At 39.8% G+C, this 18,960-nt stretch overlaps 2 protein-coding genes across 7 annotated transcripts in view; one reads left to right on the forward strand and one right to left on the reverse strand.

Annotated features, from left to right (window-relative positions):
• Window positions 1-18,960, reverse strand: part of LHX8 (LIM homeobox 8) — a 185,899-nt gene that overhangs the window by 70,954 nt on the left and 95,985 nt on the right. The window lies entirely within an intron of this gene.
• Window positions 1-18,960, forward strand: part of SLC44A5 (solute carrier family 44 member 5) — a 147,871-nt gene that overhangs the window by 70,573 nt on the left and 58,338 nt on the right. For 5 of the 6 annotated variants that reach the window (XR_014549710.1, XM_083620946.1, XM_083620944.1 and 2 more), the window contains exon 2: window positions 10,556-10,604. The exons of the other annotated variant lie outside the window; for it this stretch is intronic. Coding sequence is in view for 4 of the 5 variants with exons in the window: in XM_083620946.1 (XP_083477072.1) it covers window positions 10,556-10,604 (49 nt within the window). In the remaining variant the exon portion in view is untranslated. The remainder of the gene's footprint in view (window positions 1-10,555; window positions 10,605-18,960) is intronic. 6 annotated transcript variants of the gene reach the window in all.

The raw sequence follows: 18,960 nt of genomic DNA on the forward strand, positions 1-18,960 counted from the left end.
TGCTACAATGCAAACAGAAACAAGGGAGCTCCCTCAGTTTACAGAGCAGGGCTTGTGTGTTGTGAAGGTTTTCTGATATGAAGCAGGACAAAATTTCACTTTTGTTAATCGGTAAAATTCATCCCTCTCCACCCCCAAAAAGAGAGAAAATGTTCTCTGGCAGCACAGTCCTATGAAGTGTGCTCAGAATAAGCCTCACTGAGTTCAATATAACTTACTCTAGGAAACTGTGTATAGGGTTGCATCCTAAATTCCTTTGACATAAACTGTCAGCAGTGGGCACAAATCATGTTTTCTCCCCCCTAGCAAATGGGATTTAAGAGTAGCTTCACTGAATGTCCATGTATCCTCTGAAGGAAAGAATCAGTGGTGTGTTGTAAAGAATGCTGAAAGAATGAGGTTCATAAACCTGTTAATGGTGCAAGTAGCATAGCCATATTATATACATCAAGCTTTAATATCTTGATGAGTGTGTCGACATGTGAACTGGGCCATAGTCAGCTGTCAGTATTTTCTAACACAAGCCAGAAGGTAATGCAGGTATAATGTGGTAAAGAATGTTAGACATTAACACGCCTAGCTGATAGATAGGAAATATGTGCTACCATACCTAGTTTTCCTAGATTACTTTAGCAAAACCTGTGACATTTTCTTGGGTTTTTATCTCACATCTTTCCATAAAATAGTGAGAAGCAGAAGTGATAAGCTACTTTAATTTAACTGTCATCAGTAACCTGTGGAAGATAAGAAGTTGCTGGAAAGATGCTATCACCAGCTGCAGAAATGCACAGTGAATTCCTGATAAATTGACTCATCCTAAATATTTTTCCTCTGTCAATCTTTGGTGCACGGATTGAAGTTAAGAAATTCTGTTATTTAACATAGCTGCCCCCAATGCAGTGAAGTAAACAAGAAGTCTGAACAAAGTACCTATTAATCCACCTCACATTTCCTCCCCTTGCCTTGGAGGTTTCCTATGTTACTGCCAACACAGTCCACATAGAAGTAACACTGGTTTACTGTGTGTGCTATGCTTTAAATAGCATGTTTATGTGCCCATTTGCAAAAGAAAAAAAATGTGCTCTCTCTCTCTGTGCTAGTAATATGTTATTAATAATAAAAATAACTTTTTAAAGGTTGCATTCTGCCATTCTAGAAGGCTAGTTTATACAACAGTTTATTTTTACATGTGAATTTTCCTGACTGTCTCTGGGTAGGCACTCGCATGAAAAAATGGCTCATGTGAACCAGCTAATTATGTATATGGGCAGCATCAATTCTTGGGAATGTGGCAGCTAGGAAAATTTCTCCATGATGGTGGAAATTGCTATGAGGTATAACCAAGACCAGCCTATTCACAAAAAGGATTTTAGGCATGGGTTCAAAGACAAGTCGAGATTGTTTGTGTATATAAACATTTTTACTTTGGAAGCCTGCTGTTCAAATATCTCCTTCAAGTCACAAGGGAGCTTTAGGCAAGCTGTATTTTCCCCATCTTAGTCTCACATCTGCAACATGGGAATATAATACTGTAAACTATTGTGTTGTTCCAAAGTTGCTGTAAGGATTACTGAGATAGTCTCTGTGAAATTTGAACACTTGAAACCATAATTATTCAAAAGTTATTTTACAAATTGGCTCAGAATTATACTTTGTCCATGGTTGGTGGTACAAGCCAAACCTTAAGAATAAAAATTACCTTTGATAGCTTCATATGAACTAACTGGTCATCAGGAAAGCAGGATCAGATCCCCTGTGCAGTAGTACCTCGGGTTACATACGCTTCAAGTTACATACACGTCAGGTTACAGACTCCGCTAACCCAGAAGTAGTGCTTCAGGTTAAGAACATTGCTTCAGGATGAGAACAGAAATCATGTTCCAGTGGTGCGGCAGCGGCAGGAGGCCCCATTAGCTAAAGTGCTGCTTCAGGTTAAGAATAGTTTCAGGTTAAGAACGGACCTCCGGAATGAATTAAGTACTTAACCCGAGGTACCACTATTTACAATAAGTGGTCCAGATGTTCGTAGTGGAAAGCAAAATATTGCTCAGAAACATTAAACACTAGATCTTGTCTGTTTTTTAAAGTTGTTGCAGGAAATTGTCGTGTTTTCACAAATCAGCTTGCTACTTGCTGGACTGTGGCTGAAATCATATATGCTTGCTTATGAGCAGTGCTGTTTTTCTAGAAAAAGAGGTGCCAAAACTCACCATGAACGCCTCCCTTGTTCTCTTATAATGGCAATGGTGCCTGCCTGAGAGGTGCTGGAACTGAATTCTGGCGAGTTCCAGCTGAAAAAAGCCCTGCTTGTGAGTAAGTGCAATTGAACTCTTTGGGATTGTGTTGGACTGTGCTGTAAACCAGTTAGTTCATTTCTGATTTTAATAGAACTTTTAAAGACATGGTGGAAGTGCTAGCTGTCCATAGAAATTTACTGGAAAAGCTAATATTTTAGTGTAGCTGTGATTGGGCAGCAGACATTACAACCCAAATTAAATGTACCAGCAAAGAGAAGAACTAGTGTTCTTTCTAACCCATTTCTTATTTTATATGTGCTATTCGGTGATTTGAGTTCTCTGGTATTTAAAAGTAATACCTGTCAACAGGTCAGCTGATCAACCCATCATTGTAAAAGCAAGTCAGCAGAGCAGGAGGCATACAATTGAGGATTAGAGTTTGCCTGGGAGAGGTCCTAAGAAGACTGACTTTGCTGCAGTCTGAGTTTTATATGAGTGATAATTGGCTTGCAATACATACAAGCCTCATCCCAGCCTATGAACTGCAATACTTGCAGCAATGTACATAGCAGGATAGCCACAAACCCCTCACCTCATCTCTCTTACAATACTCCCAACTTGCAGTGTGAGAGTAACAACTGCAGACAACACAGCAGGGTTGTAGCAAACTTCTGTCTCATCCTAAGCCCTAAGATATATTGTAGTGCTTTTGTAAACCACTGTCTAATATGCAACTTGACCCTCAACATGTAGTTTTAACCCTGGACTAAACTGGGCTGTGATTAGTCACACTCTCCCAGCCAAAGCTGAAAAACTAAAATAAAACTAAAACACCTGAGTTAGAAAAAGCTTGAGCTTCTCTGTTCTTTGATGCCATTTGTTTTGCAGAGGGCAACCTAGTAGCAAATCACAATTGTGCTGAAATTTTGGGATTTCTCTATATTTATTTCCACAAGTAGCTTTCACTTCTTCTTTAGAGGACATTTCAATATGGCTTATCACTTAGACCCACGAAATTGTTTATCTTCCATGGAATGGCCCAGTCTTGTAATTTTATGTGCTTATGGAATAGGGACCATGCCCCAGTGGTAAGGTTGCCGGCTTAGCACAATGTGAGAGGAGCCAACCACATCCTCTCATCTGTCAAGTTGGGGAGAATAAGGGACAGTGAGCCTTTGAGCAAGAAGAAGTAAACCCAGGTCTCCAGTGCTTAAGGTACAGTGATGCATCCAGTAATATCCCAGTGATGTGTAAGTGTGTATGATCTCAGAAAGCTTAAGCCATCAATGATATAGTTCCTACATTTTCTAGGTCATGTGTCTCTGATTCAAGGGTTAGGAATCTGGCTGAATTTCAAGATCAGTGTACCCCCCCTATCTTTCTGTATGTGGGAAATTGCACTGCACTGTGATTCACACACCATATCAAGGGAACAGCAAACCTTAATGGTTTAATATCACTATTGGCCATATGCCACAGCTGAGCAGTAGTAGTTCAAGAAGACAGTTCACTAGCCCTTGAGAGCCGTATATTGCTTTTTATATGGCATCGTTCATCCAGAAGGGTACCAAAGTGCTATGCATGTGAATATATATTCATTAGCCTCGGCAATAGCAAATGCTATCATTTATATTATGTTACAGAGTTCCATTATAAACCTCTTTATTCATTTGCTCATCTCTTTATCCTTTTGGGCTCAGACCTTTATATGCCTGCTGTACAGTCACAGGGTATTGTGCTTTTGTTTTAAATAAAACATATTAAAAGGGCCTCTTTTTAATGAAATTCTGACGTTAATTCCTCAAATTTATGGAGGGGGTAGAATTGACATATTTGTGCTTTTAAAGTAGCAAGACTTTTAAATTTCACCGTCTTTTGCAGTTCCGCACTACTGTCTGTGTTTAGAAATGCTGCTTTGTACCTGTTTAATTGGTTCCCTTTTTAAGATCTATTGAAAGCCCTTTCTGGACTTAGGAAATAGTTCTAGATGAGCTGAAAGGGGATTGCAAAGACTTTTGTTGTCAGAACAGAGCAGGAGAAATCGCTCGGTCCATTTATCTGCCGAATAATCAGACTACTCCAAAACCTCATTCCACAACTCTTACTCCTTCAGCCCCTTACTCTTTTGCTTTCTCATTTTTATATGTTCTACATTTTCCGACACTGATTATTGTCTCTGTTAGCTAGATTCACTCACGCTTTCTGGTTGGAAAAACCTGACCAAGTGGCTGCTCAAGCACTTTATTTCGAAGATAATGAAGAGAATACAGAGTTCAGTTCTCAGGGACAGCCCCCTGGTGCTATACTGGATAAGTTGCCTGCAGGCACAAAGCACTACCTGCCCAAGGGACAATTTTGTCTTTTCATTTCCAGCCAGGTAAACTTTATGTCCAGGGACGCGGGTGGCGCTGTGGGTTAATGCCTCAGCGCCTAGGACTTGCCGATCGAAAGATCGGCGGTTCGAATCCCCGTGGTGGGGTGCGCTCCCGTCGCTCGGTCCCAGCGCCTGCCAACCTAGCAGTTCGAAAGCACCCTCGGGTGCAAGTAGATAAATAGGGACTGTTTACTAGCGGGAAGGTAAAGGGTGTTCCGTGTGCTGCGCTGGCTCGCCAGATGCAGCTTGTCACGCTGGCCACGTGACCCGGAAGTGTCTGCAGACAGCGCTGGCTCCCGGCCTCTAGAGTGAGATGAGCGCACAACCCTAGAGTCTGGCAAGACTGGCCCATACGGGCAGGGGTACCTTTACCTTTAAACTTTATGTCCAGTACTAGTATGGCTTTCTTTCTTGCCCTTTGTCTCCTGTTTCTTGCTTGCTGCCTTAACACTGGTACTAACTGATCCTCCCAGGCCTTTTTGTATAGTTGGCACTTGCTCTCAACTTTTCACCGCCAACCCATATTCCAGCCATCTTCTGCTGCTGTCCACAACTCATTCTCTTCTGCTGTCTGATAACAGACCAAACAAAACTCCTTTGCTCAGGAACATATGGGAGTTCGGTTTAAGATGCAAAGCTGAAGTGCATCTAATTGAGATGTACCAAAAGAAGGATTGACTGCTTGTCCTGTTTAAAGAGTGTCTATTCCCAACCGGCACACCTCTCTTTAATTGCCTCTGATGGAAGCAGAATAGTGTAGTGTACAAAAGCAGCTGGTTTTATAAGAGAAACAAGTCTAATGTTTGACACCCATGTGGCCACTCAGCATAAATATTCTATTAGTTGTGCAATTAAAATGTGTAGCTTCGTAAGGAAGAGCAATGCTCCACATTGATTTGCAGGGATCAAGTGAGAAATCTTTTGGTGTGTTGATCCCTGTAATGAGCAATCTTGCCATACAAGGACAAAAAACTCAATTTTCCAGCTGTCATCATTGCATAGAAAAGGCAAAAATGTCAAATACTGGATTCACCTATGATTAAAGCCTCTTTGAAGGAAGTTCCACCAGGAATGAGCTTGGTTCATCGTATCTTTTCCTATAATTATAGCTTGAAATGCAAACTAATGCTGTCTCACAAACATTTTATATGTATTGCTTTATGAGTGTAAGCTGGCCCCACTGAGCCCAGTGCAGCTATTCACATGTATCAAGTTGTTTGCATGCATTAGAGTTTGCAGAATAGAATCTGAATACATGCAATTCCTTAGAGTAGCCTGGTACGGTAAGAATACAACAGGGATTGTGGTCGACAAAGGTTAGGAGGAGACAACTTCCCAAAAGAGATACAGCTTGGGGGAAGGGGAGGGAATCAATTTAATTAGAATGGATTCTTTTCATAGATAGCTTAAACCAACACACCAAATTCACTGCCTGAAATATGATTTTCTATCAGTATTGATATAATGACATAAAACTCTAAGAACAGTGTTTCTTCAGTTCCATCCTACAACTTTGAGAAAGAGAGATGCAATTTTTATCTATGGACCGTTGTTGATTAGGATGGGAAACCCAAAGCACATTTATTATGGAAATGTTTGCATTGAAGTCAGCACCATTGCTCCATTTTAAGTGTGTTGTGGACTGGAGCTTTAATCTCTATGGAATTCCTTAAGACTTCGTCATTAGTACTGCAATAAAAATGTGATTAAAAGATGAGAGGCTTGAAAGGAAGTGGGAAGGGGCAATGCACCCCAGGATTTCGAATGCGACCTTGTTGATTAACACTTCAAGAGCCAATTTAATTAATTTATTTCATTTCCAGTTTTCATTATATGGCGTGTTTTTTTGTTTTTGTTTTAAATGTCTTTGTGTTAATGTAATAACCCTGGGAAGGGTTCCAATGGGGTCATATGGGCTCAGTCATGCAGCATGGCAATACCTCCGTCTCCTGAGTCACTAGGGTCCATCTCAAATTTGGACACCTTGCTTGTTAGGCCATCCTTGCCTCTGGAACCACTGGAGCCCAACTCCAGTTCAGCCTCTTAAGAGCAGGTGACTGCCCTGTTCATGCTGTTTACTCTAGAGGAGTCTCTCACACCTCCTCCACTACCTACTAGGTCACAGAAAAGGCAGGCCAGGCATGAACAGACAAGTCAGGCCCAGCCTTCCTGGAGGAGTGGGATCAGCCTTGTTGGTTGCCCTAAATTATCCCCCCCTCCACTCAAAAGTACAGGGGGCATGTCACTTGTTGGATCAATGTCTTCAGTTCTCTAACTATGCGTTGTACCTGCTATGCCTTTCAACTTTATCCTGCTTATGTATCACACTGATATGAGTATTAAATATTTTGGTAGAAACTGCAATCTGAGTTTGAGTTCCTCATTCAGTAGGAGCCAGGACAGTGATTTGGATATTTGGATACAGAATTTGGAAACAACAACAACCACACCTTATGCAGTTTACCTGTATAGAGAAGCTTTTTAATGTTTAATGTTTTATTATGTTTTTATATCTGTCAGAAGCTGCCCAGAGTGGCTGGGGCAACCCAGTCAGATGGGTGGGGTATTATTATTATTATTATTATTATTATTATTATTATTATTATTATTAGTTTGGCAGTATAACATTTCATAGATAGGCAAAAGTGCACAGCAATTTTTAAAAATGAGAAATTTAGATGTGGAACCATTTCTTATACCTTGAAATATATTATAGCAATGAAGAACATTTTATGATGCTATTCGGTTTGCAGCAAATAGCATAAAGGAAGAAATGTCTGGTTCATGGTTAAGGCATCAAGAAATAAGAGAGCTAAGAAGAGGCCTGCTAGATCAGGCCAGTGGCCCATTTAGTGCAGCATTCTGTTCTCAAAGTGGTCAGTTGGGTGCCTACAGGAAATAGCCTGTGAGCAGGACTTGAGTTCAGTTTTTTAATACCATAAACATTGTGGAAAGATGTTAATCATTCGATCATTTAATGTGAATGGTCACGTAAATACTACATAAGCAAGGAGTGCCTTGAATAAATGGATTTTACAAAAAGAGAAATTTATTGTCTTTACACCTCCAATATTACTTGGCCACCTACATCTTTTTTATACTTTTGGGAGATATGAATGTTTGCTGCTTCATCCATGAAAGCTAGATTTCACATAATTAAATAAATAAATAAAGCCTGATATTGTGAGCTCCTTTTTCATTAATCGCTCTATAACTTTGGTTCGTGGGATGCGGGTGGCACTGAGGGTTAAACCACAGAGCCTAGGACTTGCCCATCAGAAGGTCGGTGGTTCGAATCCCCGTGAAGGGGTGAGCTCCCATTGCTTGGTCCCTGCTCCTAGCAGTTCAAAAGCACGTCAAAATGCAAGTAGATAAATAGGTACTGCTCCGGCGGGAAGGTAAACAGTGTTTCCATGTGCTGCTCTGGTTCGCCAGAAGCGGCTTAGTCATGCTGGCCACATGACCTGGAAGCTGTACGCCGGCTCCCTCGGCCAATAAAGTGAGATGAGCGCCGCAACCCTAGAGTCGGTCACGACTAGACCTAATGGTCAGGGGTCCCTTTACCTTCTTAACTTTGGTTCACTTTCTGTGCATCATTCCAACATTTAACCAAGTCAGCCATGGACAATAAAGTTATTTCACGTAATATTACATAATAAGAAGAAAATGACAACAACTAATAACTTGAACAGTGAAACTGTTAGACAGACAAGCACGGTCTGCCTCAAATTAACAAAACGCCAATTTAAGGTGTCTGACTTTCTGTTACAGTTACATATTCATTTTTTCATGCGTTTCTTTCTTGACAAGATGTGATGGCTCATTCATTTCTGTGTGTGCATGTTGAGGTTGGCACTAAATGTGTACTTCAATGCTGCTTAGTGTGTTGACTCTTCTTTTGGATGGTTTGGTACATTTCCAGATTATAGCTAGCTGTATTCTGGGGGTGGGGGACTTCAAAAAGTGTATTGAACCAGGATGTTGTGGATGATATAATGAGAAGCTTATGTTGAAACAGGGGTGGTGTTTTTTTAAAATGTGGACATAAACAAAAATCCTAAATTCATGTTGAGGGCTATGTGAATTGTCCTCAAGTTAAGTGTGTTATAAAAGGAAGGGCATTTGTTCCCAACTTTTCACATAATTATTGTTTTTCATAGCTCCCTTGAGTTGTAGTCACACTGAAAATAACAGCTCCAGCAAAATCGCATTTCATCTTCATTGAAACCTAGATAAATCTGCAAATTATGTGGTGTAAAATTATTTTTATAGGATATGGGAAGGCAAGGCTGTGAATAGAGCTTCTTATTTCATTTTAACATTTGCAATTAAGACTTTCAATGGGTAGTTTGAGAGAAAAGTAGCTTCAAATTCAAGGCAGCAATGCTTAATGGGTTTTTATTTCTCTCACAAGCCCACATTGAAGAAACGCGTTGGGAAAGAGTGATAATTTTAAGACAAATGAAAGAACTATACTGCATGTTTTCTCAAAAAGATAATTGCTCTGTCTTTCCTGATTTACCTAGTTGTAGGCTGGCAAAACTTAACAAACCCGTGTTAATTCTTTGGTTCTGCAAATGGTTGCCTATTGTGCAGACTTGTTGTATACAGTACTTTGAAACAGTGGGATGAAGCTCACACAACTGGTGACTCTTAGAATGGCTGCTTACCCAGTTGTGGGGTAGGCAGCTATTTTGGCCTGTCACACAGAACTCGCACTCCCAGGGAACAATTCCTGGGAACAACGACAGGCAGACTGGGTGATTCCCAGCCTAGCCGCTGTGGATTGGTGGGCTTTCCCACCAGCTGCTTGATTTAAATTCCAGCTGGTCTAGCCAGGTTGAGTGGGGGTTGGGAGCACATAAAGGCCAGCTGCGCCCAACCCTAAGGTCTCTGTCCAAAAACCTTCAGTGGCTTGGGAGGGTCATCTGTACAGACCTGCATCTTGCAGAGGACCCATTAATCCTGGGTCTGACCCTGCCATGTGGCAGCCCTCCACCAGCGGGGCTGGAAGGATATACACCCAATGCCTAAGCCAAGCCCAGCAACCTACATGTGGAATCAATAAAGTTCTGGCCAATTTTTTAATACTGGAATGTTGTCCTGTCCAGTTTGTTCTCTTTCACAGGCTAGGCCTTGCCTAGGGGTGTGTGTAGCAGATGTGCCCCTGCCTAGGGGGAAGGGTCATTGCGAGTGGGTCCGCAATTCTTTTTCATTCCTTATAGCTTCTCTAGTCAGTTGCACATATATCAAATATTAAGCACAAAATATATACTGTAGTTGCTTGCAACAGTGCAAGTTGTGTCTACAGCACTTTCTCCCTTCCAGTTTGTACAACTCACCACACAATTTCAGGGTCATGTTTGGTTCTTATGTATATATAGTCAGACATACAGTGGTACCTCGGGTTAAGTACTTAATTCGTTCCGGAGGTCCACTCTTAACCTGAAACTTACCTAGTCCCTCAGCTCACCTTGTTGCTCAGTTCCTGGTTCACTTCTGGCTGCTTTCTCCAACTTAACCTTGACAACATGATGGTTTAATGGAGTGGACACAGTTGTACCGTTCATAGCGATACAGATACAGGCTGTGTACACAACATACATTTAAAGTACACATGCATCTGCAAAGAATCCAGATAACTGTCTTTTATCTCTCATAGAGTTGCGGTTCCCAGCACCCTTGACAGTCTTGAGGTTGTTTTTCTTTGGGGGGGGGAGTACTTTACATGTATGGTGTGTGTACTGCCACAGTTTCAAGTGATTTCTCTTCCTTAAACTAAACTTGAACCACTTATGCAAGCTGTCCTGTGAATCAAACTAAGCAATAAATTAGTGAGGTTTTTCATAAGAGTTTAACGTAGAACAAATTGATAACAGATTATTCCTGACTTTCTGTTTTGTTTACTATGCTGTATCTTTATAATATTTTATTTTAAATGCAGGTGAACCAAGGAAATTTGACCCAAAGTTCAGAGGACCTATTCACAACAGGTAAATACTTCTGATTTAGTATATTAAACTCCTGCATTGTTTTTCTGTGAACAGAAGAAAAATATGCACTTAACTGAAAAAATCGTATCAGTTTTTATTTGTGTCCAGATGTTGTCTCTTTCTGTACTTTGGAAGTGAGGGGAAACTTTTTTCTTCCAATATAATGATGCTGCTGATGTAAGAGATTTGCAGAGTCTGCATGTTCCTCTTGCCATATGAGGGCTTTCATAAATGTCACGTCCATTGAGGGGTTGTCTCCCCTACTTCAACTATAATGTTTAGGAACTGTTACTATGTGAAGTCCACCAGCTGAACTGGTGTGAAAATCACACTAAGCCAAACTATGACTTGGTGGGATTGTGCAAACTCGCATACACCTGGAAGGGAGCTCACAGCTACTTTGCTCCTTCTCCTTCCTTTTACTGCCACGCTAAGGTTTGGCTTAGCATGTTCTTTGAACCTGAGCTGATGGGCTCATGACCAGGAAACAGATCTTGAGCCATGGCTCAATAAAAATGTGGTCCCATTTTTGAAAGAAGAATTATGAGGCATTTTGCACTGCTCATCATTGCTTTCTCGGTAATGACAAGTACGGTAGTGACATTTCAAGCCGTTCTAGAAATAGCATGCTAATATTTTCCAATGTGGGAGGTGCCATTTCCCCAGTACAGCCTAAATTCTAAGTTTTTCTATGGTAAGAAAAGTGGATATGGGTGACTAATAGTGCACATCTTCATGATACTGTCAGTTCACAAACTTAAGCATGAAGATGCATGCTCATGAGATCATGCTATTTCAAAAGGTAGATAATAAGCATAGGAATTAAATATTGCCACATCTCATGCTGCCCTTGCTTATGAATCACACTAGCACATCAAAAATAAAATCACATTCGAAATATAAGGTATTCTTAGAACCATTTGTGAATGCATTCTTTACTAGGGAGTGCTTAAATGTGGTGTGATTAAGCAATCCCACTTTACTTTGTTTTAACTATCATGATATATAATGTGCCTGAAGAGGACTGAAGATGGAAAGCCAGTAGAGAAGCATTACAAGCAATGTACTTTAACCTATAGCAGGCGTATAAGACGAAAACCAATGAAATATTATAAAAAAATTCAAAGGGCTGCAACAGACATTCCCAAACTCGGTCCTCCAGATGTTTTGGGACTATAACTCCCATCATCCCTAGCTAACAGGACCAGTGGTCAGGGATGATGGGAGTTGTAGTCCCAAAACATCTGGAGGGCCCAGTTTGCCTATGCTGACCTATAGTCTTCACTTGAGGCAGAATTCCTATTAAGCTTAATGGGATGCTTGGTATCTTTCAAAAACTGCATGCTGCATAGCAGTTTTTTCGCAGTTATCTTCTGATTTTAGACCCCTGTTTTATACCATGATGCCCTAATACAAACATATAGTTACCATGACAGTAGCTGCAGATACTGCAGTTATTTGTATTGTGCTACATGTGCACGACCACAGAATATTATGGCTATTATGCAATTATCATTCAAATGTGGTGTATTTTATACAACGCTCGGAGAAATGCTATATGGGGAGTTTGCATTTCCCACCCAAACACAGTCCCACATACAGTTAACACATAATCAAGAGCTTTATTTTGTCTTGTTGTCTTTCTTTAAAAACAAGGATCATTTGTCCTTGGTACATACATTATTTTTGGACCTGATTATACTGTGTGACTGCAGTGCCCTGTGATAAAAAATATATCACTATTATTTCAGACATTGGACAATATTTTTAGCTCTCTAATTGCCAAGAAAGGTGGCGTGTTTAGTGCCAACACTGGCATATTTAGTTGCTGCTAGTGTTTCTTATCTCACCCTCCCCGCCTTCAGTGAATGCTGATATTTTGGTGGAAGGGGTGATGATCTTCTGCCCATTTTTTATGGCCCTGAGTTTAACTTTAAAGAGTTGAGCTCACACATTATATTTGGTGTAGAACTCAAAGTGTGTGTGTGTAGTACACTCTACTAATTTACACCTGTTCCTAAAATAAGCAATGTAACATATGCAAGGGTAAAGGAAAATATCAATCTATACTTAATTTTTAGGTGGGCAGTTCTAACAAGCTTTTGGCTACATGTGTTGGGGAAGTGGGATCTCAGCTGTCCATCATAAGTACCTGATTCATCTCCAAGTCTGCTGGATGCTTACACATGAGTGTCTTCTTTGCATAGTGTCTACAAGTAAGAAATCTAACACATGTAGGCTTGAATTTTATGACAAATATGAAAAAAATGTGCACGATTAATTTATTTGCCTGTACACATTGTAAAGCAAGACACAGTTGCATGGTTGTCGAACAGTTTCAGTCGAGGCAGTCATTTGTTTGGGTGAGGCAGGACCGATTCCGCTGCCTGACCATGGATATCCAGTATGTTTGTCAGATCCAGCCCAGGGTCATCTATTGATTAACATCGATGGAAGGTTATTTTCCTATGACACTCATAATCTTTTTAGTATAGGAAGCTTCTTGAGATGTCAGTACAGTTCCAGAATCTGTAATAATATTTAATCAAGACTACCAAAAGGCCAAACCTAAAGCAGAATGACGTTTTGTTTTATTTTTTCAGGTATACTATAATTATATGCAAAATAAAAACCCATTTGCAATAGAAGTTTACCAGAAATAGACACCTGAAAAGTTTTCCAATAAGGCTTGTTGGTACCATTTATAGTCCATAGAAGATCTGTGTCATGTGATTGCACATGTAAGATTAGTGTGTAGGGTAGATGTGTATTTTGGTACATAAGAACATAGGAGGCTGCCAAGTCACCCCATTGGATAATCTAGCTCAGGATTACCTACACCAACCGGCAGCTGCTCTCCAGAGTTTCAGTCAGGATTCACTCTCACCCCTACCTGGAGATCTACGTTTTCTACTACCAAGCTCTATTTTCCTGACACATGGCTTCTTTCGTTGTCTTCTTGACTGCACCATATAATCTCATAAGCAGACAAGAGGAGACTGATATACAAAAGCAACAGCCTATTAGTTGTGGCATCCTATTTCCCACAGCAGCCAAGCATGTTGTTCCCAAAAGCCCCAATGGAGGACATCCTGACATAGGCAGCTGTCACATTACTGGTGGGCTCTTCTACAGGTGCTCACACTAGTAGCTGAGACCCAGACCTTCATGATGACCTGTGGTAGGACCGATTGCGACAGGGCACATATCTGCAGGGGGACTGAGTTTCCTTTCCTTTTCTTAAAAGCAAGTTCCTGATGTTATTAGAAGGAAAGTTATGAAGCAAAATGTACAGGCAAACTTTTAAAGTAATTTCTGTGTGATGAGCCAACTTGGCTGCTTCTGCTTCTCACTCTTTTTGGCCAAAGAGAAAAGTGAGAGCTGTGATTGAAAAGTGGATTGTTTGGTCTAGTACAGGGCAGTCCAACATGGAGCCCGAGGGGAACATTTGACACGTGTGTGCATGCACCCACCCACCCCTGCGGCCCTCATGCTGTCTTCCTAAAGCCAGGTAAGCAGGGGGCTGGGACTGGGGAAGGAGGCATGAGGGCTCTGACAGAATCCTAGAGTCTTCCAGCCTCCTTCCTAAAGCCTGGTGCCTTGCTTAGCTAGTTTTGGGAAGGCAGAATGAAGACTGGCGGTGGGGAGCATCAAACTTTGGCCTTGGTTCCTCCCCACCCCCGCCATGTTAAAAGGCAGTGTGCAGCCCACAGATTCTGTGTCAAAGTACTCTTGCAGCCCACTTGGTGTAAAAAGTTGGACCACCCTAGTCTAGTAGGTTCCTTGCCACGCAACTCTGGGCATAACATAATGCACTGAATAGTCAAGACACCTGCTGTTCACTGCAGAGGAGTGGGGATGCAGAGAAGGCTTCAAGAAATCAAAACCTGTGCAAATTAAGACTTAGGTGAAATGGCTAAAATGTTTTGAATGCAAATACATTATTGAGAAGCTGTTGCAAATGTGCTTTTGTTGTTTTCCTGGAAAAGAGAAAAATGAGACCACCAGCAATTACTTATCAATTTTAGTTTTCTCTCTGTGGGAAAAAAATGGCAAAGATAATAACAATGGCACTGTGATGTTCAAAGCAACATTTTAAGTACATAATGTTCTTTGCTACCCGCCCATGTACTTTGTTGTTATTAGTATTATAGTTGATATTTTGAAAATAGATAGAAGAGCCTTGAATGAACATTTAGTGAGAGGTAACTATTGAACTTGATGGAGGAAGCTGCATTAATATTAATAAGGGAAATTGTATTAATGGAGCTATTTCTGTGATAAGTTCCCTAGTTATATAGGAAAAACATTTACAGATAAAATGAATAGCAGACAGATGCTAAATAATATTTTTATCAGTAGGCTTTTGTATCCTAAAGCTTGTATTTCTTTAGTATGTAGCCTGCTCTTTATTGATCAACTTGAGTTATTTTTCAGCAAATGTGGCAAATAGAGATCTGAATAGTCTGCCACGGACATATGCTATGTCTGAGATGAATATTCCTAATTCAAAAAAGTGATTCTGGAGAAGTGAAAGCTAATCATCTCCAAAACAGACTTTCTGAATAGTCAGGATTTTAAAAATCCTGTTTGGGGCCTTCCTGTATTACAGCAACATCTTATGAGGGATACAATCCATTGAATTCAATGGACCTTGCTTCCTGGTAAGCATTTGTTATTTTAGCCTTTGTCTTGTAGGCGATCTTACTCCACCAGAAATTGCACAGTGTCAGCAGAATGGCACCACAGTAAAATGTGACTTGTGTGGCGATGTCACTTATGGTAAGTATGGGTGACTGGCAGTAAGGACAAAATAATTTAAATAAATGATGTCAACATTCTAGCGATAAAAGGCGAGTTTCTCCTGCACTGCTACAAATGTTTTTGAAAATTGATGAATACCTTAGTTACAGCACAGTATGACAAACAGTACTAAAATGAGAAGTAGTTTGTGCTATTGGGTGAAAGAGAGAAGGCGGAACTGCTCAGCACCTACTTTACCTCTGTCTTCATCAAAAAGTAAAGCAGTGCCCATCCTGGTGATAACAAAATAAATGATGGAGAGAGCTGTAGCCTAAGATAGGAAAAGAGGTGGTATGGGAACACCTAGCTACTTAAAACGAATTTAGATCTCCGGGGGCTGATGAGCTTCAGCTTGGTTTTTTCCCTTTAAATCATTTTCCTAACAAAAATTCTACTAATTTCTACATGATGCATTTCTATAGGTTCTATGTATTTATTTATTTAAAATATTTAAAATTCTCATATATCTCATTTCTTAATTGATTTAATTGATTCTCTCTGATTGGCAACTAGCAATAAAGTTTAAAATAATTATAATGCAAAAGAGAGAGAAACTAACACTTACCGTAATTAAAAAACAAATACTAAGTACAGCTTCATCAGGCTTAAAACAATTCATTTAACAGAGCTTAAAGCACATTTCCATATGGAAGTCTATTCATGAGAGAGCAAAGTGGGCCTCTCTTCTGAGGTGACTTCTAGTACCTTGGTACAGGTACTAAGGAAGACCTTCCCCTGGTCCTGCCTATACGTATCTGTGGACCTTGAGTACAATGTTGAAAATTTCATAGATTGGCATATTCGTGTGGGAAAAAGTAGTCCTTCAGATACCCAAACTGTAAAGAATTGGGACCAACATTTTGAGTTGATCCCAGAAACAAATTGGACACGTGTGCAGTTGTTTCCAATAGTGGTATCACATAATCCCAGTAGTCACCCACCATTAACAGCCTGGCCACTCCATTTTGAAGCAATTCTAATTTATCTTTCAGATGTTTTGAGTGGACACAAAACATGTAACATGTGAATTTGACTAACTTGAGTTTGCAAACATAGATGCCATACATGCACACTACTCAGGGAGCCGAAGCTGATTGCACCTTCCTTTGAAATGCACACTCAGTGGGAGAGTAGGGTTCACCCTGTGTGTGTGTGTGTGTGTGTGTGTGTGTGTGTGTGTCTGTCTGTCTGTCTGTCTGTGGTGTGTGTAGGGGTGGATTTCAAGACTGAGCTATTGTACTTATCTGACCATACTGTTCCGATTATATATGTTAACTTCTATGTATCAGTTGTAGCCTGATTTGATTAACACTTAGATAAAAGGAAAGCTGTGATGCTGTTCTCCATTGAGATGTGTATTGTATGTATAGTATTTGAATGATAGAACACTGTTACACTATTGTACATAAGGGATTGTCTGTGCATCGGTGCTGTTGTTCCATTTCTAAATTTTAGCATCAGATTATAGTGCAGATGTTGCTGTTTTATGAATTATACATCAGATTCTGGATCCTACTGCACCAGTAATATAACAAGTGATGCAGTATTTGCTCCCAAAGACTAATATTTCTCATAGAATTGGGGATTTCATAGACATGTCTACACTTTGGATGCTGGTGAGGGAGCATCTAAACTAGAGCTGTCAAGTAATTAAAGGCTTTTAGTTGATTAGCTGTCTTGCTTTTAATCAATTAATTAGACAAATTAAAGACAAGTGATGCTATTTCATGAAAACACCACTTGAATTGAATTAAATTGATAAATAAATTAGCATATGGGAGATTATTTTAAATGCATTTGTTAGATCAGGTTTAGATTGTCACTTCTCCAGAGAGGAATACACACCCAGCTATCTACCATTTGTATATGTTAATTTATTTAAATGTATGCATATAGGGAATTGTCTGTTGTTTAGATAACTAGCGTATAAAGCAGCTGTGTGATTATGCCCAACTGAGAGTTGATGCACTCGGATCATTTAGAAGAGTGAACTCAACTTTCACAGTGTGGGCCAAAGTTAAGTAATCCTGTTGATTTCATTGGGAGAATTAAGCACATCTTTAACTATCGCTCACTGAAACAGATGGGACTTATTTGCGCTTAACTTTAATACCCTCTGTGTTTTCCTCTTCGTACTTTAATGCATATCTAAATAATATTAAAACATTTGTTACTTTGTGATCTAATAAACACAATAATTACATTTTGTCGGAAAATGCTAGATAACGTAACTACTTTATAGTCCCGGTATAACTGATTTGATGCTATTATCATTATCATTGCTTCATTATCCCTATACTGATTCCACTGAGGATCAGTCAGGAGAGCAAGCAGTACATGCATGTGCACACAAACATATCTAGATTCTGTACAGATGAATACTTGAACACTCTGAAGAGTACTGTTACCATAGTTTACCAGAATCACCAACAGCATGAATCATGATTACATAAATTAGATTCCTTCTCACTTTAATTCAATTCAGTCTTCAATAATGCTTCAGTTGGAATAGTTATTATTACCATTATAAATATCAACAAACATTATGAATATAGATATTTCCTATTAGAAGCTAAGTTTAATCAGTACGCTCTTAGTAATAACTAAGAAAGCTATTGGCAATCTTTATGTATGTACAGAGAGAAAGAGATTAGGCTGCTAATATTTTGTTTGACTGTTGGCTACATGAATCCTTTGGACTCATGCAATATACATTTACAATGGAAAATTTAGAGCTTTGCTCTGGCAGTGATGCACACTTGAACACAGTGCTGTTGAAATAGCGTGCATATATTTTTATTTGCCAAATTTTCATCCCACTTCTGATTGTCACCCTTGAAATGGCATACAAAAGGTAAAAATGCACACATAGAAACAAACATTGCACTAGAATATAAATAGTATACTGCTTATTATTTATTCCCATAATCTCTGTGTTGCCCTTCAGTGTAAATATTTATCTGGGCCTCTGAGAAATCCCTACATTTTAAAAGTGTCTCAGTACAAAATAATAATATGGAGATTTTCACCACGTTCCCACCTCTGCCTCCTACCTATCAGAAGACAAATGTTTCAGGCAGCATTTTTTTCATAGAAGTTTCCTATTAATGGAGAAAATATACTTGGAATGAGCATGCAGTGCTAAATTTCCATGAGCAAAGGCTGTATTCTAGAGAAGGAAGAGGGAACTCTGAGATACATCAAGTAATAGGTTACCAGCTCAGTGGTGCAAACCATGTTATCTTAAATGCATCCCCCCTGTTTAAATAGTGCCAACAAAATAGTCCTCCTATGCATATTTAGGTGGGAGGAGCAGAGAAGGAGGTTTCATTGTGTGAACATTCTTCAAGCATAATGAATTCAATGGAGACAACCCCCATTCCAAGTATATTTAGTGCATTAAACCAATTCAACCACATACCTGTTCTCACCCTGCTCCTCCTCAGATTTCTTAACCAATGCAGCGCCTTTAGGAACTGCAGGTAGGAGGGGAAAGGAAATTATGTTTGAATCCCACCTGACACTAAACTCACCCCTTCTTAACCCAGCTCCT

The sequence above is a fragment of the Podarcis filfolensis genome (assembly GCF_964270895.1).
Source record: "Podarcis filfolensis genome assembly, chromosome: 6".
NCBI classification, from domain to species: Eukaryota; Metazoa; Chordata; class Lepidosauria; order Squamata; family Lacertidae; genus Podarcis; species Podarcis filfolensis.